The sequence below is a fragment of the Plecotus auritus genome (assembly GCF_963455305.1).
Source record: "Plecotus auritus genome assembly, chromosome: X".
Lineage (NCBI taxonomy): Eukaryota > Metazoa > Chordata > Mammalia > Chiroptera > Vespertilionidae > Plecotus > Plecotus auritus.
In genome coordinates, this window is record NC_137784.1 from 115,144,525 (window position 1) to 115,167,177 (window position 22,653).

Here is a 22,653-nt window from a genome sequence, read left to right on the forward strand (position 1 = left end):
TGACATGAAATCTTGATACAGGTCTTCTTGCCATCATTGCCTTTGGCAGGGAGGCTAGAAACATGAATGAGCTCAGAAAGCCAATGATGACCCTGTGATTCCTTAGGAATATTTACGGTGAGAAGAATAGACCTGATTCTGGGTATTGGTGACAGCTATTGAAAGAAGCTGAAAAAGACTGACCTTCTTCTCTTGTCATAGGATTCCTCATTTTTGTGTTCCACTGTGTGATGAAGGAGAGTGTGCAGGAGCAGTGGCAGATTCACCTCTGTTGCAGGCGGTTGCAATTGGATAACTCTTCCGGTAAGATGCCAGTTAGGGTCTATTTTTAAATTTTATAGGTTTTATAAAACTAATCAGATTAACTTGTCTCCTTACTTGAGTTCATGAAGCATTAACATAAAAATGGAGGCTGTCTCCATGTCATGAAAATAATTTGTACTTCTGTGCTGAGATTAATGAGGTCAGGTTAAAGATGTGATTTGGGCCATATTTTAACTAATTGAAGCTTCTCTTTTGGCCCAGATTCCTTGGATTGCTTTTCCTTGCTGTCAACTGAGTCTTGATTCAATTAAAAGAACATTGATTGTCTACTGTGTTCCAGGCACTGTGTCACAGGGGCTTTCTGGCCCATAGCCAACACTGGGTTGAGTGAATGTAGGAAGCAAAGAGTGATGGTGCAGGTGGAGAACTTGTCAACATCCCTAAGATGCCTGGATAGTGGGCTGCCTTGATGTACCAATGGCCCTTCCTGCACAGTAGGAGATGTAGTGGACTCTGATGAAGCCTCTGGAAATATCTCCAGTCCAGGCAAATTGATTTTCTATGTATAAAAAGACTCTTCCATCCAATTCAGGCAGCTTCTGTCAATCTCAATGTGAAGCTCCTTTAGGGAAAGCAGTGCTTGAACTCAAAGATTCTACTCCTTTATGCTGGGCATGTCAGTCACCTGCTAGTTATGGTGCCAGACACTTGGAAAAGCAAGTATCCTGGGTAGATGAATTGGCTCTGCCTGTACCACATATTACAATTCAAACTTACTTTTTATAATTTCATGGAAAATCTGACTACTTGAGGTACTCAGAACAAACACTCTGTACATTGGACTTAAACACGATTTTGAGGTAAATTTACCCATCTAAAAGATAGAATTTGATGAGTTTTATGTTTTTAAGTTTTTTATTGTCATTTCAGATGGGAGCAACAGATATGAGCTAAATGTTGGGTATAAACAGGAAAGATTGAAGAAAACCTTCGAGCACAAATTGTTGTCACCATCCCTCAAGTCAACTACAACTAGTTTTACTTTCAAAAATTTAGGCTCTGCACAAGGCACTCCTTCAGAAATAAGCTTCCCAAGTGGTAAGAGAAAAGGCTGTGTTGCTTATACTTATATTTCAGCGATATTGAATTAATATGAGGCCACAAATGTGGTCTTGAGATATACTTCTTCCTCAAAACTGAAAGTACAGGTGCACGTATATACATGAGCTGGCTGAGAAAGTGTATATAGAAGCACTTTGTATGTACAAATCTGGTGGGTGATTAAACTAATGGCAGAGAGAATGGACTGAAGGTAAAAAAAAAAGCTATGGGTAATTTATTTATTTATTTTTTTAATATATTTTATTGATTTTTTACAGAGAGGAAAGGAGAGGTATAGAGAGTTAGAAACATCGATGAGAAACATCGATTCAGCTGCCTCCTGCACACTCCCTACTGGGGATGTGCCCACAACCAAGGTACATGCCCTTGACCAGAATCGAACCCGGGACCCTTCAGTCCGCAGGCCAACGCTCTATCCACTGAGCCAAACCAGTTAGGGCAGCTATGGGTAATTTAAACAGATTGTTATAGATTACTAAAAACAGAAAAAAAAGTAGACATTGTCTAGTGCAATCCTCTCAGTTTACAGGTGAGGAACCTTAAGCAGGAAAAGAAAACTGCCTTATGTACAGTCACTCAGCCTATCAACAGAGAGAACTGGTACCAGGACTTGGGTGTCCTGGATCTCAGGCTAGTGCTCACCACAGTCTACCAAGAATACCCACTGAACTGTACAACACTCTTAGATGCTCACCTTCTTCCACAGGAAAGTCAAATTTCTAGGTACAGAGACAGATGTTGAGGTGGAGATGGGTGACGGAAGGGAAAATATAGGGAAACAGTCTAAAGGCAAAGTGAGCAAGAACTTAAGAACTCAAGTTGATGTTGTGATGACTTTATGTTCTGTGCTTTCAGCTGGATGATGGTGCAGTGGCCTCTGGTTGCTTTCTTAAAGACCAAAGTATACTCCAATCACAGAACACCATTGGTGGTCTGGCTGTAATCGTTCTCCCACCTTCTCAGTGCTGGCTGTAGAACTGCATTTTCTACCTATATTTTTTATTATGTTGGTTCCATACAACAGTTTTATTTCCAACTAGAGGCCCGTTGCAGGAAGATTCCTGCAAGAACAGGGCTTCCTGTGGCCTGAGCAAAGCCTGTGCTTTCCCTTCCCTTCCGCCGCCGCTGCCCCCCACCCCACGCTTTCCCTCCTGCCATAGCCGCTGCCCCCCACTCCATGCTTTCCCTCCCGCTGCCCAGCGCTTTTCCTCTCCCTGCTGCCGCCCCCCGCCCCCGCACTTTCCCTCCCACAGCTGCTGCCGCCACTGCTGTTGCCCCGTGCTTTCCCTCCGACTGCCACCACTGCCCTGCTTTCCGTTTTCCCTCCTTCTTCCTTCTGTGCTATCTTCAGTCTTCACTCAGCATCTGCTTATGCAAATTAACCGCCATCTTTGTTGGGTTAATTTGCATACTCGCTCTGATTGGCTGGTGGGCATAGCAGAGTGATGGTCAATTTGCATGTTTCTCTTTTATTAGTGTAGATGGTTGTAGCCAATCTGGAATCAGCATGGTGGGTTGTTTAAGCATCAAACTAGGAGTCAGAAAGCTTTGGCACAAGTCCCAGCTCTGTCACTAACTCTGTGTCCTCGGGCATATTACTTTCAGAGCTGCAGTTTCTCTACATTCAATACAAGACTGTGTGAGGAAGCACTATTTTCCATTTTAACTAATTGGTCTAGTGTACAGAGTCTCAGTCTCCATTTTTGTATGGAAATGTTGGTGCATATAAAAAAACTTTTTCCTTGACCACAAGCATCCATCAAACTCTGGCCAGCTAGCTTGTAGATATGCTGTGATGCTCATATGGAGGCACTGGAGAGCTATGGCATATAGAAGGCAGGGATTATGGAAGCTCTTTAGTAGATAATAGTTGGAGCTGACTGGGTAAAATCATTTTTGCAAAGGGGTTGGTTAGTATTGGCTCCCCTGCTGTCCCTGAGGGATATTGTTTCATTAGCAAATATACGGATCAACTGTACACATTTTTCTTATGGGGAGCACTAGCATATCCCATAACCAGGATTTTAATGTTGTACCAAGCAATAGATTTAGAGAACTAAGGCACCTGAAGAAGTAACTCAGCCAGTGCGGCAGGTAGTCCAGTCTCTTTGGCTCAGGTTCTAAAACTGCAATCTGGATGCTACCATCAGACTGTGGCAGTCAGAAACTTGATTCCATTAGCACAGAGTGAAAACTTGTGCCTTCTGTACCAGTAGACACTCTCAGGCTGAGAAATAAACCTTCAGAGAAAGAATATTAAATTCATGGGAGCGTATAGGTATGTGTGTTACCATTTTATGTTGACTCTTCTGAAGGTCTCCGAGGTTTGTCTGTGCATATACTCCCCTAGGTTAAGGTTACTGTGAATAACACAGCTTTTTATTCATAATGCATGAAGAACATATGCAATTGTAATTGCCTAAGCAGTGTTGTCAAGATGAATTAATTCACCCTGGATTTATATTAAACTATCCAAGGAAAGCACCACAACTTTCACTTCCTTTCTAATTCCTATATTTATTTCTACATTAGAAAAAAAAATTTCTTATACTTTTACTATATGCAAAGTCCCTAATGCCACGAGGACTTTGTTCAGATTTTTAACAAAAAATGTTATATTTTTTTGTTTGTTAATACAGATAACTATGATGAAGATTCTTAGTGTTGCTCTCCCTTGAGTTGTGATGGTGTGCCTAATTGTGTGAGAAGAATATTACCTGTGGAAATCAAAATGAATTCCATTCATAAACAAAGATTCCTTCAATAAATCCCAGCAGAAATACATTACTCTCCCCACCCCCAGATTGGAGAAAATGTTGAATTTGTGAAGCCATCTGCTCCAACTTCATATTCTAAATATTATTTTGGAAGGAGCAGAATGAGATAGCATCTAGTGAATATTAAAGTCAGAATAATTATCCTATTTATTGTTATAGTGGTTTCTTTCTTTTTTAGATAATATTTGAGTTTATAGTTATGATATACTAAGGGAGAAATGTCTATTTAGCATTAGAGATTTTATTTCAAAAACTCTGAATGTCCACATGCTCTTGAAAGAAAAAAAATCCAGATCAGGTTTCTTACTGCTTGAGAATCAAACAATTTCAGGTAGCCAAAGGTTCTGAATACCCAGTTGACATGACACCACAGAGGAAGTAGATAGGAAGAACCACAAGGTTGTACCTTTTGGGGAAAACAAACAAACAAACAAACAAACAAACAAACAAACAAAATCTCACTATCCTGTTGGTCTGTCATGACAAAGCGCCTGAAATCTCCATTATTCAAGTCACACTTTTGATTGAACACCCCTGTTAAAATGGAAACATGTTCTATGAAAAGGGTAGCTTATCAATTCACAGACACCCATGAATTCTCTAGTGGGGATAAATTTCTCAATCAAGGCAGCTCGTGAGGCAACAGCAAGCAGGGTTCTGAGTAATGTAACAGGACAGGAACTGTCTGAAGCTGGAGTTTCTCTCTGCGGAGGAAAGGACAGGTCAAGGTAAGCAGGAAAGTAAGGGGATGGAGACCAGAAGAGTCACCCAAAGGCAACAGAGTGAGCATTGAAGATAAATTGTGCCTGTTTTACACTAGCATTATAGCTGGCCTTGTTAATCCCATTCCAAATATTGCCACCAAGGCTTCCCAGCCAGGCAGGCTGCTTGCATTTGTGTTCTGGAAGGATACACAAGCAACTGGTATCAGTAGTTGCCTTCAGGAAAGGTAACAGGGTATCCGGAGGCAGGAAAGGAAGGGAGATTTACTTTTCATCCTATACCTTTTTATATCTTTCAAATCTTGTACTGAGAGAATATGTTACCTCTTCAAGCAATAAATAAATGTATACATACATAAATAAAGACCATTGGACCCTTCAAATGAGAAAGAAAGATAAACACTTGGGCTTCAGTATCATACATCTAAACCCCCATTACCTTTGTGAGTATGTACGGTGCAGTGAGCTGTGGGGACAACAGAGATGGGTTGGGTTCAAATCCTAGCTCTTGACAAAAATGTGACAGATTCTTAGATGTGAGACTTGGGAAAATTAATAATAATAGTATACTCATCCTTAAGCTATAGTGAGGCTTAAATAAAATGATGTCTATAAATTATCTAGCATAGTGAAACACAATACTTTTTTATTGTTTAAAGTATTACAAATAGTAATACATATGTCTCCTTTTTCCCCCCATTGACCTTCCCCCAGCCTCCCCTACCCCCCCCCCCAGGCACATGCCCCCATCCCCCCACAATGTCTTGTGTCCATTGGTTATGCTTATATGCATGCATACAAGTCCTTTGGTTGATCTCTTACCCCCCCAACTCAACCTGCCCCAGGCTTCCCACTATAATTTGACAATCTGTTCGATGCTTTTCTGCCTCTGCATCTATCTTTTTGTTCATCAGGTTATAATGTTCTTTATTATCCATAAATGAGTGAGGTCATGTAGTATTTTTCTTTCACTGCCTGGCTTATTTCACTTAGCATAATGTTCTCCAGTTCCATCCATGCTGCTGCAAATGGTAAGAATTCCTTCTTTTTTATAGCAGCGTAGTATTCCATTGTGTAGATGTACCACAGTTTTCTAATCCACTCATCTGCTGATGGGCATTTAGGCTGTTTCCAAATCTTAGCTATTGTAAATTGTGCTGCTATGAACATAGGGGTGCATACATTCTTTTGATTGGTGTTTCTGTTTTATTGGGATATATTCCTAGAAGTGGTATTACTGGGTCAAATGGCAGTTCCATTTTCAAATTTTTGAGGAAACACCATACTGTTTTCCACAATGGCTGCACCAGTCTGCATTCCCACCAGCAGTGAAGGAGGGTTCCTTTTTCTCCGCATCCTTGCCAGCACTTGTCATTTGTTGATTTGCTGATGATAGCCATTCTGACAGGTGTGAGGTGGTACCTCATTGTTGTTTTGATTTGCATCTCTCGGATGATTAGTAACTTTGAGAATGTTTTCATGTGTCTCTTGGTTTTCTGAATGTCCTCTTTCGAAAAGTGTTTATTTAGATCAGTTGCCCATTTTTTGATTGGGCTGTTTATCTTCCTTTTGTTAAGTTGTATGAGTTCCCTGTAAATTTTGAAGATTAAACCCTTATCAGAGATAATATTGGCAAAAATGTTCTCCCATGCAGTCGGCTTTCTTGTTTTGTTGATGGTTTCTCTTGCTGTGCAGAAGCTTTTTTATTTTATTTTATTTTATTTTTTTGTTTTTTTTTGTTTTTTTTTTAAATAAATCTTTATTCAGATTATTACAATTATTTCTCCTTTTTTCCCCCATAGCTCCCCTCCACCCATTTCCCACCCCACCTTCTGCCCTTACCTACCCCCCACTGTCCTCATCCATAGGTGTATGATTTTTGTTCAGTCTCTTCATGAACCCCCCATACCCCTTTCCCCCTGAGAATTATCAGTCCACTCCCTTTCTATGCCCCTGATTCTATTATATTCACCAGATTATTCTGTTCCTCAGGTTTTTAATTCACTTGATTTTTAGGTTCACTTGTTGATAGATATGTATTTGTTGTTCATAATTTTTATCTTTCCTTTTTTCTTCTTCCTCTTCTTTAAGAATACCTTTCAGCATTTCATATAATACTGGTTTGGTGGTGATGAACTCCTTTAGCTTTTTCTTGTCTGTGAAACTCTTTATCTACCCTTCAATTCTGAATGATAGCTTTGCTGGGTAGAGTAATCTTGGTTGTAGGTTCTTGCTATTCATCACATTGAAAATTTCTTGCCACTCCCGTCTGGCCTGCATAGTTTCTGTTGAGAAGTCAGCTGACAGTCGTATAGGTGCTCCCTTGTAGGTAACTAACTGTTTTTCTCTTGCTGCTTTTAATATTCTCTCTTTGTCTTTTGCTCTTGGCATTTTAATTATGATGTGTCTTGGTGTGGTCCTCTTTGGATTCCTTTTGTTTGGGGTTCTGTGGGCTTCCTGGACTTGTAAGTCTATTTCTTTCACCAGGTGGGGGAAGTTTTCAGTCATTATTTCTTCAAATAGGTTTTCAGTATCTTGCTCTCTCTCTTCTTCTGGCACCCCCATAATTCTGATGTTGGTACGCTTGAAGTTGTCCCAGAGTCTTCTTACATTATCTTCAACTTTTTGGATTTTATTTTTTGCTTTTTGCTTTTTCGGTTGAGTGTTTTTTGCTTCTTTGTAATTCAATTCTTTGACTTGATTTTTGTGTTCCTCTTGTCTGTTTTTGGGTCTCTGTATAATATTTTTTATTTCAGTCAGTGTATGTTTAATTTCTAGTTGGTCCTTTTTCATCTCTTCAAGGGTCTCGTTATATTTATCGGCCTTTTCTAGGATATTCTTGAAAAGCCTTATAACCGTGGTTTTGAATTCTATATCCAGTCGTTTGTTTTCCTCCATTTCTTTCGTTTGTGATCTGATTCTTAGACGCCGCATTTTCACTGCTTCCCTGAGTTGGTAGATTTGTGTGCTAGGTTTCCAATTTGGCCCAGTGGGTCTGCCTCCCCAGTTAACCTGAGGTGGACACTCTTGGTGCACCCCTTTGTGGACTGTGTGTACAGCCTTGTTGTAATTAAGTCTTGATTGTTGTTGGTATCACTGGGAAGAATTGACCTCCAGGCCAGTTGGCTGTAAGGATCAGCTGTGTCTATGCTGGGAGAAGTTCGGTGCTGGAGACAGCCTTATAGGATTAGACTTGCCAAATTGCAAAAGCCTCTGTGCTCAGCTTGGATGGGGTGGAGTCTCAGTCTTGGCTTCCCATCAGCCTTGCCCTTGAGCGCATGTGTGTGCCTTCAGTCCTCTGCCTTCCCGGCTCCCGATTCTCTGCCCGAGAGTCCAGACTCCCCCCACAAGAGCGTGGGTCCCCAGGGGCTCGCCTGGAACTGGGGTTCACTGCAGTCAGAACTGGGGCTCACTTTAGTCAGAACTGGGGTTCAGTGCCGTCAGGAGCCTCTGACTCCCTTCCACTAGGGAAAGCCTGTGGCAACCTCCGCAGCCTTTGTGCGCACTGGCGCGAGCGGACTTTCAGTCCTCCGCCTTCCCCGGCTCCCGAGTCTCCGCCTGAGAGTCCAGACTCCCCCCACACGAGCGTGGGTCCCCAGGGGCTCGCCTGGATCTGGGGCTCACTGCAGTCAGAACTGGGGCTCAGTGCCGTCAGGAGCGTCTCACTCCCTTCCACTAGGGAAAGCCTGTGGCAACCTCCGCAGCCTCTGTGCGCACTGGCGCGCGCGGACTTTCAGTCCTCCGCCTTCCCCGGCTCCTGAGTCTCCGCCCGAGAGTCCAGACTCCCCCCACAAGAGCGTGGGTCCCCAGGGGCTCGCCTGGAACTGGGGTTCACTGCAGTCAGAACTGGGGCTCACTTCAGTCAGAACTGGGGTTCAGTGCCGTCAGGAGCCTCTGACTCCCTTCTGCTAGGGAAAGCCTGTGGCAACCTCCGCAGCCTTTGTGCGCACTGGCGCGAGCGGACTTTCAGTCCTCCGCCTTCCCCGGCTCCCGGGTCTCCGCCTGAGAGTCCAGACTCCCCCCACAAGAGCGTGGGTCCCCAGGGGCTCGCCTGGAACTGGGGTTCAGTGCAGTCAGAACTGGGGTTCAGTGGGGTCGGGGGCTCCCTTCCCCCTTCCGCCAGAGAAAGTCAGCCAGGCTCTCAGCCGCCCTTCCTCTCTGCGCGCACAAAGACCCTTTGCCGTACCTCCAATTCTCTGTGAGCTTTTCTCTATCCTTCTAGTTGTAGAATTTTCACTCAGTCAGCTTTCCTGTGGTTCTGGATGGTGTCCGTTCTGTCTTTTAGTTGTAGTTTTGAAATTGTTGTGCGAGGCAGCAGTTTAGGTGTTTACCTATGCCGCCATCTTGGTTTCTCTCCGCTGTGCAGAAGCTTTTTATTTTGATGTAGTCCCATTTGTTTATTTTCTACTTAGTCTCTCTTGCCCTAGGATCTATGTCTGTAAAGATATTGCTACGACGTATGTCTGCAATTTTGCTGCCTATGGAGTCTTGCAGGATTTTTATGGTTTCCCATCTTATGTACAAGTCCTTTAGCTATTTTGAGTTTGTTTTTGTGTATGGTGTAAGTTGGTGATCTAGTTTCATTTTTTTTTGCATATATCTGACCAAATTTCCCAGCACCATATATTAAAGAGGCTGTTTTGACTCCATTGTATGCTCTTGCCTCCTTTGTAAAAAATTGAGTATAATGGCTTGGGTCAATTTCTGGGTGCTTTATTCTGTTCCATTGGTCTATATGTCTGTTCTTGTGCCAGTACCAGGCTGTTTTGAGAACCGTGCCTTGGTAATATAGTTTGATGTCTGGTATTGTGATCCCTCCAACTTTGTTCTTCTTTTTAGGATAGCTGTGGCTATTTGGGGTCTTTTTTTATTCCAGATGAATTTTGGAGAGTTTGTTCTAGATCTTTGAAATGTGCCATTGGTATTTTAATAGGTATTGCATTGAATCTATAGATTGCTTTAGGTAGTATGGACATTTTAATGATGTTGTTTCTACCAACCCATGAACATGGTATGTTCTTCCATTTGTTTATGTCTTCCTCTACTCTTTTTTCAATGTCCTGTAGTATTCCAAGTACAGGTCTTTTAGGTCCTTGGTTAAGTTTATTCCTAGGTATCTTATTTTTTTGTGTGTGTGTGCAATGGTAAATAGGATTGTTTTTTCATTTCTATTTCTGTGAGTTCATTATTGGCATATAAAAAGGCCATAGATTTCTTGGTGTTAATTTTGTATCCTGCTACATTGCCAAATTCATTTATTAGGTTTAGTAGTTTTTTTGATGGAGTCTTCGGGGTTTTCTATGTATAGTATCATGTCATCTGCGAATAAGGACAGTTTAAGTTCTTTTATTTATTTATTTATTTATTTATTTATTTATTTATTAATTTATTTTTAAATTGTTTGAAGTATTACAAATAGTAATACATATGTCTCCTTTTTTTTTCCCCTTCCCCATTGACTTTCCCCCGGTCTCCCCTTCCCCCCAGTACATGCCTTTACCTGCCCCCTCCCCCCAGTGTCTTTTATCCATTGGTTATGCTTATATGCATGCGTACAAGTCCTTCGGTTGATCTCTTACAGCCCCCCGCCCCCGCAACATCCTCTGCCTTCCCACTGTAGTTTGACAGTCTGTTCAATGCTTCTTTGCCTCTGTATCTATTTTTCCCCTTTTCTTTCCATTAAAAAATCTTGCCTCTGCAGACTAGAAATAAACATATAATAACAGTTTTAGTTCTTATTTTCCAACTTGGATGCCTTTTATTTCTTCTTCTTGTCTGATCACTATGGCTAGTATTTCTAGTATTATGTCGAACAGGAATGGTGAAAGTAGGCATCCCAGTACTGTTCTTGTTCTTAGGGGAAATGAGTTTAATTTTTGCCCATTGAGTATGATGTTGGCTATAGGTTTGTCATATAAGGCTTTTATTATGTTGAAGTATGATCTCTCTATTCCCACTTTGCTGAGAGTTTTTATCAAGAAAGGGTGTTAAATTTTGTCAAATGCTTTTCTGCATCAATTGATATGATTATGTGACTTTTGTCTCTCAGTTCTTTTTCTTTTACATATATTTTTATTAAGGTAATATATGTGTACATATCTTACCATTGCCCCCCCACCCCACTCCCATACATGCCCTCACCCCCCAATGTTTTGCATCTGTTGGTTACTCTTGTATGCATGCATATAAGTCCTTCGGTTGATATCTTATTTTCCCCACCTCTCCCTAACCTTCCCGCTGTAATTTGACAGTCTGTTTGATGATTTACTGCCTCTGTATCTATCTTTTTGTTCATCACTTTATAATGTTTTTTATTATCCACAAATGAGTGAGATCATGAGGTATTTTTCTTTCATTGACTGGCTTATTTCACTTAGCATAATGTTCTCTAATTCCATCCAGGTGCCTACAAATGGTAAGAATCCCTTCTTTTTTATGGAAGCATAGTATTCCATTGTGTAGATTTACCATAGTTTTCTGATCCAGTCATCTGCTGATGGGCACCTAGGCTGTTTCCAAATCTTACCTATTGTAAATTGTGCTGCTATGAACATAGGGGTGCATATATCCTTTCTGATTGATATTTCTAGTTTCTTAGGATATATTCCTAGGAGTGGGATTACTGGGTCAAATGGGAGTTCCATTTTCAGTTTTTTGAGGAAACTCCATACTGTTCTCCACAGTGGCTGCACCAGTCTGCATTCCCACCAGCAGTGCATGAGGGTTCCTTTTTCTCTGCATCCTCACCAGCACTTGTCGTTTGTTGATTTGTTGATGATAGCCATTCTGACATGAGTGAGATGGTATCGCATTGTCATTTTGATTTGCATCTCTCGGATAATTAGTGACTTTGAGCATGTTTTCATGTGTCTCTTGGCCTTCCTTCTGTCTTCTATCGAAAAGATTCTATTTAGTTCCGTTGCCCATTTTTTTATTGGATCAGTTATCTTCCTTTTATTAAGTTGTATAAGCTGCCTGTAGATGTTGGAGATTAAACCTTTATCACTGATAACATTTGCAAATATGTTCTCCCATACAGTGGGGTTTCTTGTTGTTTTGTTGATGGTTTCTTTTGTTGTGAAAAAGCTTTTTATTTTGATGTACTCCCATTTGTTTATTTTCTCTTTGGCTTCCATTGCCCTAGGGGCAGTATCAGTGAAGAAGTTCTTTGGGCATATGTCTGAGATTTTGCTGCCTGTGGATTCCTCTAGTATTTTTATGGTTTCCCGTCTTATATTTAAGTCCAGTATCCATTTTGAGTTTATTTTTGGGTATGGTGTAAGTTGGTGATCTAGTTTCATTTTTTTGCATGTATCTGTCCAATTTTCCAAACACCATTTATTGAAGAGACTGTCTTGACTCCATTGTATGCTCATGCCTCCTTTGTCAAATATTAATTGCGCATATTGGTTTGGGTCGATATCTGGATTCTCTATTCTATTCTATTAATCTATATGTCTGTTCTTGTGCCAGTACCAGGCTGTTTTGAGGACAGTGGCTTTGTAATACAGCTTGAAATCTGGTATTGAGATCCCTCCTACTTTATTCTTCTTTCTCAGGATTGCTGTGGCTATTCGGGGTCTTTTTTGATTCCAGATGAATTTTTGGAGAGTTCTTTCTAGGTCTGTGAAATATGCCGTTGGTATTTTAATGGGGAGTGCATTGAATCTATAGATTGCTTTGGGTAGTATGGACATTTTAATGATGTTGATTCTACCAATCCATGAACATGGTATGTTCTTCCATCTGTTTACATCTTCCTCTATCTCTTTTTTCAGTGTCCTGTAGTTTTCTGCATATAGGTCTTTTATGTTCTTGGTTAGGTTTATTCCTAAGTATCTTAATTTTTTTGGTGCGATGGAAAATGGGATTGCTTTTTTAGTCTCTCTTTCTGTAAGTTCACTGTTGGTGTATAGAAATGCCATAGATTTCTTGGCGTTAATTTTGTATTCTGCTACATTCCCGAATTCATTTATTAAGTCTGTTAGTTTTTTGATGGAGTCTTTCGGGTTTTTTATGTACAATATCAGGTCATCTGGAAATAAGGACAGCTTTACTTCTTCTTTTCCAATTTGGATGCCTTTTATTTCTTCTTCTTGTCTAATTGCAATGGCTAATACTTCCAGTACTATGTCAAACAGGAGTGGTGAGAGTGGGCATCCCTGTCTTGTTCCTTTTCCTAGGGGAAATGGTTTTAGTTTTTGCCCATTGAGTCTGATGTTAGCTGTGGGTTTATCATATATAGCTTTTATTATGTTGAGGTATGATCCTTCTATTCCCACATTGTTGAGACTTTTTATCAAGAAAGTGTGTTGGATTTTGTCAAACGCTTTTTCTGCATCAATTGATATGACTATGTGATTTTTATCTCTCAGTTTGTTTATGTGATGTATCACATTTATTGATTTGCGGATATTGTACCATCCTTGCATTCCTGGGATAAACCCTACTTGGTCATGGTGTATGATCTTTCTGATGTACTGCTGGATCCGATTTGCTAGAATTTTATTGAGGATTTTGGCATCTACATTCATGAGGGATATTGGCCTGTAATTCTCCTTCATTGTGTTGTCTTTATCTGGTTTTGGTATTAGGGTGATGCTGGCTTCATAGAAGGAGCTTGGAAGTGTTCCTTCCTCTTGAATTTTTTGGAATATTCTGAGGAGGATAGGTTTTAGTTCTTCCTTGAATGTTTGGTAAAACTCTCCTGTGAAGCCATCTGGCCCCGGGCTTTTGTTTGCTGGAAGCTCTTTGATGACTGCTTCAATATCTTCCATAGTTACTGGCATATTGAGCTGTTTAGATTCTTCCTGATTGAGTTTTGGAAGGTTATATTTTTCTAGGAATATGTCCATTTCCTCCAGGTTTTCCAGTTTGTTGGAATAGAGTTGTTCATAGTATTTTTTAACAATCCTTTGTATTTCGGCGGGATCTGTTGTTATTTCACCTCTTTCATTTCTGATTTTGTTTATTTGGGTCCTCTCTCTTTGCTTCTTGGTGAGCCTGGCTAGAGGTTCATCAATGTTGTTTATCCTTTCAAAGAACCAGCTCTTGGTTTTGTTGATCTTTTGTATTGTTTCTTTGGTCTCTAGGTCGTTTATCTCCGCGCTGATCTTTATTATTTCCTTCCTTCTGCTTACACTGGGCTTTTCTTGTTGCTCTTTTTCTAACTCTTTGAGTTGTTGGGTTAGATAATTTATTACCATTGTTTCTTGTTTTTTGCAGTATGCTTGTAGAGCTATGAACTTCCCTCTCAAGACTGCTTTTGCTGTGTCCCATCAATTTTGGATTGTTGTGTTTTCATTGTCATTTGTTGCCATGATGTTTTTCATTTCTTCCTTGATCTCTCTGGTAACCCAGTCGTTGTTTAATAGCATGCTGTTTTGTCTCCATGTGTTTGATTTCTTTGGATTGCTTTTATTGTAGTTGATTTCCAGTTTTATGCCACTGTGGTCTGAGAAGATGCTTGCTATGATTTCTATCTTCTTGAATTTGAAGAGACTTTGCCTATGTCCCAACATATGGTCTATCTTTGAAAATGACCCATGTGCGCTTGAGAAGAATGTATATTCTGTGGCTTTGGGGTGAAATGTTCTGAAGATGTCAATTAATTCCATCTGGTCTAGTGAGTCATTTAGGATTGATGTTTCTTTGCTTATGTTTTGTTTAGAGGATTTGTCCAATGGTGATAGTGGGGTATTAAAGTCTCCTACTATGATTGTATTGCTATCAATCTCTCCCTTGATATCCTCCAGGAGATTTTTTATGTATTTGGGTGATCCTGTATTGGGTGCATATATGTTTACCAGAGTTATTTCTTCTTGTTGGATTGCTCCCTTTAGTATTATGAAGTGGCCTTCCTTATCTCTTGTTATGTCCTTCACTTTGAGATCTAATTTGTCAGATAAAAGTATTGCTATCCCAGATTTTTTTTCATTTCCATTTTCCTGGAAAACCTTTGTCCATCCCTTCACCCTCAGTCTGTGTGCGTCTTTTTTTCTGAGGTGGGTTTCTTGTAGACAGCAGATATATGGGTCGTGTTTTCTTATCCAATGCGTTACCCTATGTCTGTTGATTGGGGCATTTAATCCATTTACATTTAAAGTTATTATCAATAGGTACTTATTTGTTACCATTCCTATTTTTTACCCCTGTGTTCCTTCTTCGCTTCCTATTTCTTTTTCTTTTCTTTTTTTTTTTTTTTACAGCAGACCCTTTAGGATTTCTTGCATTGCTGGTTTGGTGGTAATAAATTCCATTAGTCCTTTTTTGTCTGTAAAGCTCCTGATTTCACCTTCATTTTGATTGATAGCCTTGCTGGGCACAGTATTCTTGGATTCAGACCCTTCCTTTGCATGACTTTGTATATTTCATTCCATTCCCTTCTGGCCTGATGAGTTTCTGTTGAGAAACCAGTTGCTAGTCTGATGGGGGTTCCTTCGTATGTAACTTTCTGTCTCTCTCTTGCCGCTTTTAAGATTCTTACTTTGTCGTTGGTGTTTGCCAACTTAATTATAATGTGCCTTGGCGTCGGTCTTTTGGGGTTCATTTTGCTTGGGACTCCGTGAGCTTCCTAGATTTGTGTGGGTTTTTTCTTCCCTATATCAGGGAAATTTTCTGTCATTATTTCTTCATAGAGGTTTTCTATTCCTTGCTCAGCTTCCTTTCCTTCTGGAACCCCTATTATGCGGATGTTGTTTTGTTTCGTGTTGTCCCAAAATTCCCTTAGGCTCTCCTCCTGCCTTTTATTTTTTTTTTCTAGAAGTTGCTCTACTTGGGTATTTTTTTCCCCATCTTGTCTTCTAGCTCACTGATGCGGTCCTCTGCTTCTTCTAGTCTACTCTTGATGCTTTCTATTGAGTTCTTTACAGCAGCGATGTCATTTTTAATTTCTTCTTGGTTCTTCTTCATTTCCTCTTGGTTCTTGCGCATATTGTGGAATTTGTCTTCCATTCTTTTCAGCCACCTTATGACCATTTCTCTGAATTCTTTTTCTGGAAGGTTGCTTGCCTCCATTTCGTTTACTTCCTTTTCTGGTGATGCCTGCTTTTCTTTCATATGCGGGCTGTTTCTTTGTCTCCCCATGGTCTCTCTTCTCCAGATGTCTGGTTATGTAGTTCTCTCTCTCCTGCGTTGATTTAAATGCACAAAATACAGCACTGCCAGGTACAACACACTAGGCACTGAACAGAAATGTATTCATGATATTAATAACCTCCGATAATGGTGACCACCAGAGAAAGGCAAATTAGGGGATAGGAGAGAAAGAAGAAGAGGAAAAAGAAAGAAAGAAGAAAAAAGGAGTGTCAAAATGAAATTGGGAAAAGGGAAAAAAAAGTAAGAGAGACAAGAAAGAGACTAAGATAGAAAGGGCAACAGACTACATATATTGGGGATAAAATGCCAATAGAACAATCACTAATCCCAGCAAATGCCAGCAACAAGTACCTGGGGATTAATACAAACTACAACACCAACTAATATTGAGTGAGGCAAGGGAAAACAGAAGCACAAAACAAACAAAAAAATAAACAAAAGAAAAATAAGCAAAACAATCTCACAAAAAAGCATAAAAATTCGATATAATCTACATTCAAGCGAACAACAACAAAAGGACAGAGAGAAAAACAATTTTTTGGATAGTTAAGACAGTGAAGAGAGAGGTGTGTATGGACTTGGAGCAGGGGATTGGAGATTAGATATGTAATTAGGGTGAAATTTTAACAAGGGGTAAACAGAAAGAATAGGGAAAATCTAAAGTAGGAAAGGGGTAAGATAAACAGGACACCGAAAAGGGGAAGGTTAGGAAGAGAGTGATGGCATAAAGATAGAGTTGAGATAGAGTAAAACGATGCTAAAGGAAAGATAAAAATAGAATGTAGAACACTAATCCCAAAATAAAATGAAGAGAAAATAAAATGATACTTTTAAAAAAAAGATAAAATAGCAGTAGTAATAATATGGATTGAAAATAAAAATGTAATAATTAAAAATGTAAAATCAAGTGAGGAAAAAAGAAAAAAATTAGTTTCTTGAGTAAAAGATGCAAAAAATGAAAAAAAATAAAAATAAAATGTGGAGTAGTGAAGGTCATTCACATCCTCTGTGGTTCTGTTTGGCACGACTGTTTCTCAGTCCGGACAGTATTGCAGTTCCCTGCGTTCCACTGCTCTTCAGTGTTGTAAGCCAGTCCTGATTTTAAGCAGGAGGTGTGTCTTAATTTCTCGTATTCCTTTATTTTTGATTACACAAGAGTCAATTTGTGATTCAGCCCCTTGGTGGCAGTGTTTCTGGATTGACTTCCGGGTCTATCTATAGCCTCTCTAGGCAGCGTTAGAGCCTTCTTTCCCTGTGGCACTCACTACCGTTTTGTGGGAGTGGGCTGCCTCAGAGCTGGCTCTCCGATGGTCACTCCCCGCTCCGATCCCCAGGTTCCAGAAAAACAACTTTCCCCTGCAGTCTCCTAGGGTGTCCCCAACTGGGTGATCCTATGTATTGGGCTTAGTAATCAGAAGCAAGGATTTGAAGAGGAAAAAGCCCAAGTGTGCGAACTCCGGGGCTGTGCGTAAGTCTAGGCAGCCGGCACACCTTTGAAATTCTTAGGGTGTCCCTGCACGTCAGATCAAAATGGTTTGCTTTTTAGAGAGTCCTTCTGTTAGCAGCTCTGAGGACCCCCTTCCACATTCACAGATCATGCCAGCCCCAACAGCCACGGATTTTTCTAGGCACAGACCTCCCTGGTCCTCCAGCTCCCGCAAAACGCGCGTTCCTCTCTCCCGCCAGGACCAGAGACCGCACCTTATCCCAGGAGAAATCTGACCTTTCCGTGGTGGAGTGTAGAGCTCCTCTGAACCTGTGTGTTTGCACCAATTGGGGAGCGTTGTTCTGGGGCTCACAGCTGTTCGGTGGGTGCTGCAGTTGTGGATTCTCAGGCTTCCGATAAGCTCCACTTTCTGGTTCAAGATGGCACAGACTCCGCGTCCAAGCCCGCAGCTCCGGGAGGGGACCCAGCTGCAGTGGGGGCTGCCAGGTCAGGGGAACCCCGTCTAGCAGTCCTGCACCTTCTTCTGGAGTTCAGCTGTCCCCCAACTTGCCAACAAACACTCCTCGTGCGACCCTCAGCTGTTCTTTCTTTCTGCTCCGGGACAAGGCTCGGAACACGTCTGTCTATTCCGCCGCCATTTTTCCCTCCTCTGCTCTGATCTTTATTATTTCCTTCCTTCTGCTCACTGTGGGCTTTTCTTGTTGCTCTCTTTCTAATTCTTTGAGTTGTTGAGTTAGATGATTTATTACCATTTTTCTTGTTTTTTTTAAGGTAGGCCTGTAGAGCTACAAACTTTTCTCTCAGGACTGCTTTCATTGTGTCCCATAGTATTTGCATTGTTGTGTTTTTATTGTCATTAGTCTCCAGGATGTTTTTAATTTGTTCTTTGATCTAATTGATAACCCAATCATTGTTTAATAGCATGCTATTCAGCTTCCAAGTGTTTGAATTTTTTGTAATGCTTTTATTGTAGTTTATTTCTAATATTATGCCATTGTGGTCTGAGAAAATGCTTGATATGATTTCAATCTTTTTGAATTTGGGGAGACTTTGTTTGTGACCCAAGATGTGGTCTATTTTTGAAAATGTCCCATGTGTACTTGAGAAGAACGTATATTCCGTGGCTTTGGGGTGAAATGCTCTGAAGATGTCAATTATGTCCATCTGATCTAGTGAGTCATTTTGAATTGCTATTTCTTTGCTGATTTTTTGTCCAGAGGATTTATCCAGTGATGTCAGTGGGGTATTAAGGTCCCCTACTATGATTGTATTGTTGTTGATCTCTCCCTTAATATCTTCCAGGAGTTTTTTTATGTATTTGGGTACTCCTGCATTAGGTGCATATATGTTCATCAGAGTTATATCCTCTTGTTGTATTGATCCCTTTAGTGTTATGAAGTGGCCTTCCTTATCTCTTGTTATGGCCTTCACTTTGAGTTCTATTTTTTCAGATATAAGTATTGCTACCCCAGCTTTTTTTTTCATTTACATTTGCCTGAAAGATATTTTCCATCCCTGCACTTTCAGTCTGTTTTAGTCCCTTGTTCTGAAGTGGGTCTCTTGTAGACAGCATATATATGGGTCGTGTTTTTTTATCCATTCAGCCACTCGATGTCTTTTGATTGGAGCATTTAGTCCATTTACATTTAAAGTTATTATTGAAAGGTACTTATTTATAGCCATTTTTATTTTTGTGTCTGTGTTCCTTCTTAACTTTTTATTTCTTCTTTTTACAGCAGTCCCTTTAGCATTTCTTGCATTGCTGGCTGAGTAGTGATAAACTCCCTTAGCATTTTTTTGTCTGTGAAGCTTCTTATTTCCCCTTCAATTTTGAATGATAACCTTGCTGGATAGAGTATTCTTGGAGTCAGTCCCTTGGTTTGCATCACTTTGTAAATTTCCTTCCATTCTTTTCTGGCCTGATGTGTTTCTGTTCAGATATCATTTGATAATCTAATGGGAGCTCCCTTGTATGTAACTTTCTGTCTCTCTCTTGCAGCCTTTAAGATTCTCTCTTTGTCCTAAATATTTGCCATCGTAATAATGATGTGTCTTGGTGTGGGTCTTTTCAGGTTCATCCTGTTTGGGACTCTCTGTGCTTGTGTGACTTTTTTCTTTGCCACATCAGGGAAGTTTTCTGACATTATTTCTTCAAATAGTTCTAACCCCATGTGCCCACCACCCAAAGTCAAATCTTCTCCTGTCACCTCCTACTAGGACTCCTTTCTTCCCCCACCCCCTCCCTCTTGCAACCACCACAATGCTGTTTGTGTTCATAAATTTCAGTTTTATATCCTACATATGAGTGAAATCATATGGTTCTTAGCTTTTTCTGTCTGACTTACTCCACTTAGCATAATGTTCTCAAGGTCCATCCATGTTGTTGTAAATGACACTATTTCATCCTTTCTTATGGTTGAGCAGTATTCCATTGTGTATATGTACCACATCTTCTTTATCCAGTCCTCTATCACAGGACACTTTGGTTGTATCCATGTCTTGGCCACCATGACTAATGCTGCAATGAACATAAGGGTGCATATATCTTTGTGTATAAATGATTTTGAGTTTTTTGGATATATACTCAGGAGTGGAGTTGCTGGGTTGTATGGTAGCTCTAGTCTTAATTTTTTGAGGAATCGTCAGACTGCTTTCCATAGTGGTTGTACCAGTCTATATCCCGGCCAGTAGTGAATGAGGGTTCCAATTTATCTACAACCTCTCCAACACTTGTTATTGCTTGTCTTGTTGAATCTTCTTGTGAGGGCACTACTACTAGGAAGAATAAACTGTAATTTCTTGTAGCCTCATGTTACCAGATTAAGATTCAGAGTCTTATGAAACTGCTTCTGATAGGCTGAGCTTAAATTGCGTGCTTCATTGAGCTGTGAGAAGAAGGATGTGGCAGAAGAAAGCCACATCTTCAAGGAGCTCTTTGGTTTTGATAGTGGTAAGACAGGAGCTTAGATTTATCATCCCACCAATGATATCAACACTGGAAAAGAAATAATTCTGAAAAAAGAAGTTATGGTGATGTTAGGAATGGATGAATAGGTGGGGAAAACCCACATATGCCCACTACATACAATACAGAACTGAATCTATTTTGATTGAATGAATGGCTAATTTATTAACATACATGTTCAATAAGGGTAAAATAATGCTTAGAAGAGGAGGTCTCTCCCCAACCCCACATGCTATCTCAGTTGTGTATTCACTTATTTTTAAAGGCTAAGGCATAACAGGATGTTTTGAGAGAGCTGAAGAGCTCAAGATAAGAATTATAGAGAATTATTAGAAATGTGATTTTTAGTGATCATGGGTTCATCAGTTGACCTAATTCTAAGGAAAATCAATATATGAAATGAGCTTAATTGTCTATGGTGTTGTCACATCTCTCCAAAGGAGTTCATAACCGATTACATACTTTTATGAAGGTGCTTCACCATACAGCCATATAAGAGTTCCCCCAAATATCTGAAAATGTATTTTGATTCCTGTTTCTAGTACCCTTCAGCTCTGATTAGGGAGAGCACAATTGTCTAAGAAGAAAACTAGGAAGAATGCTGCTTATATTCTCCCTTTTACTATGTTAAAAGCATGATGATATTCACAAGTGAGATCCATGGAAAAGGGGGAAGTATATGACATTCAGGGTCCTGCGTTGGAGGACTCTGGTGTGACTATTAAAAAAATTCAAAAGGAATCAATAGTAAGTGATAACTTCAAATATTGAAAAAAATGTCATCTTAATGTATAAAAAACTACAGAGGTTTCCTTAACATATATACTTTTATGCAAATGATTATGTAAATTAAACAGAAAGTTGGGACTGACAAATTTCCAAGTTTCCAATATTTACTTATGTTAACCTAGTATTCAGCATAAGAACAAAGCTGAGGATTTTTATTTATAACCCATGTCACTTAGATGTGAGAGGAGGCAAGACTGAAGATTATACTACATTAATAGGGTAAAGACATGCAAATCAGGGGGCATGCTAGATAGATGGATAGCTAGCTAGCTAGATAGATAAATTGTTACTTTCAAAATGTTAGCCAGCTCATCCATCATGCTGGTTGTGGGTAGTGATGGTACTGGAAATGGAAATGAATCTGAGTTGCTGTGAATTTTTATTAAGGCCTAGTTCATGTAAGAAAGATTAAAAAATAATCCTCAGCCTTAACTGGTTTGGCTCAGTGGACAGAGTGGTGGCCTGCAGACTGAAAGGTCCTGGGTTCCATTCTGATCAAGGGCACATGCCTGGGTTGCAGGCGTGATCCCCAGTAGGGGGTGCACAGGAGGCAGCTTATTGGTGATTCTCTCTCATCATTGATGTTTCTGTCTCTCTCTCCCTCTTCCTTCCTCTCTGAAATCAATACAAATATTTATTTTTTAAAAATCCTCAGTCCACAAATTCCCAGAGGAATAAAAAACTTTAGAGGCAGTTAAAGGCATAGAATAAAGACCTAGTGTCACAGGCTCCATAAATCTTCATACACTAGCCCCTTCAAGGGTTGAGACATAAGGGTGTACTTTATAGTGGAGCAAACTTCACCAGCCAGCATCATCTGGATCTTTTAGTGGACCTCAGAAATCAGGCTATGAAGGCTGAGAGTGAGCTAAGTTAGATTCTAGCTGTCTTCCACCCAGAAAATATTCTTCCTAGTATCCCTCCCCCTCCTTTATTAATCTCAAATGGTAGTGTAATTTACATACTCTTCTGCACCTTGACTTTTTTAATTTTTGTTGTTGTTTTATATTTAGCAATATGTCAGGACATAAAGAGCTTCTTGTTCTAAAAGGCCTCACTGTATTCTATTGTTTGGCTGTACCATAACTTAAACAGTCTTCAAACTTTTGCTATCCTATATAATAAAAGGGTAATATGCAAATTGATCCTAAGAGCAGAATGACAGGAACAACCAGTCACTATGATGCACACTGACCACCAGGGGGAAGACCCTCAATGCAGGAGCTACCCCTGGTGGTCAGTGCACTCCCTCAGGGGGATCTCCGCTTAGCCACAAGCCAGGCTGATGGCTGTGAGCACAGCAGCGGTGGCAGGAGCCTCTCCTGCCTCCTCGGCAGTGCTAAGGATGCCTGACTGTGGCTTAGGCTCACTCCCCCGGGGAGCAGGCCTAAGCTGGCAGGTGGACATCCCCCGAGGGATCCCGGACTGCAAGAGAGCACAGGCCCAGCTGAGGGACCCCCTAGAGTACAC

General features: G+C 40.4%; 1 protein-coding gene across 1 annotated transcript in view; it reads left to right on the forward strand.

The window, feature by feature from the left end:
* Positions 1-4,048, forward strand: part of ADGRG4 (adhesion G protein-coupled receptor G4) — a gene marked incomplete at both ends in the record, with an annotated part of 137,630 nt that extends 133,582 nt beyond the window's left edge. Inside the window, 3 exon segments of the mRNA XM_080653141.1 lie at positions 202-303; positions 1,195-1,362; positions 4,026-4,048. Of these exon segments, the coding sequence (XP_080509267.1) occupies positions 202-303; positions 1,195-1,362; positions 4,026-4,048 (293 nt within the window).
* Between the last annotated feature and the right edge of the window lie 18,605 nt (positions 4,049-22,653).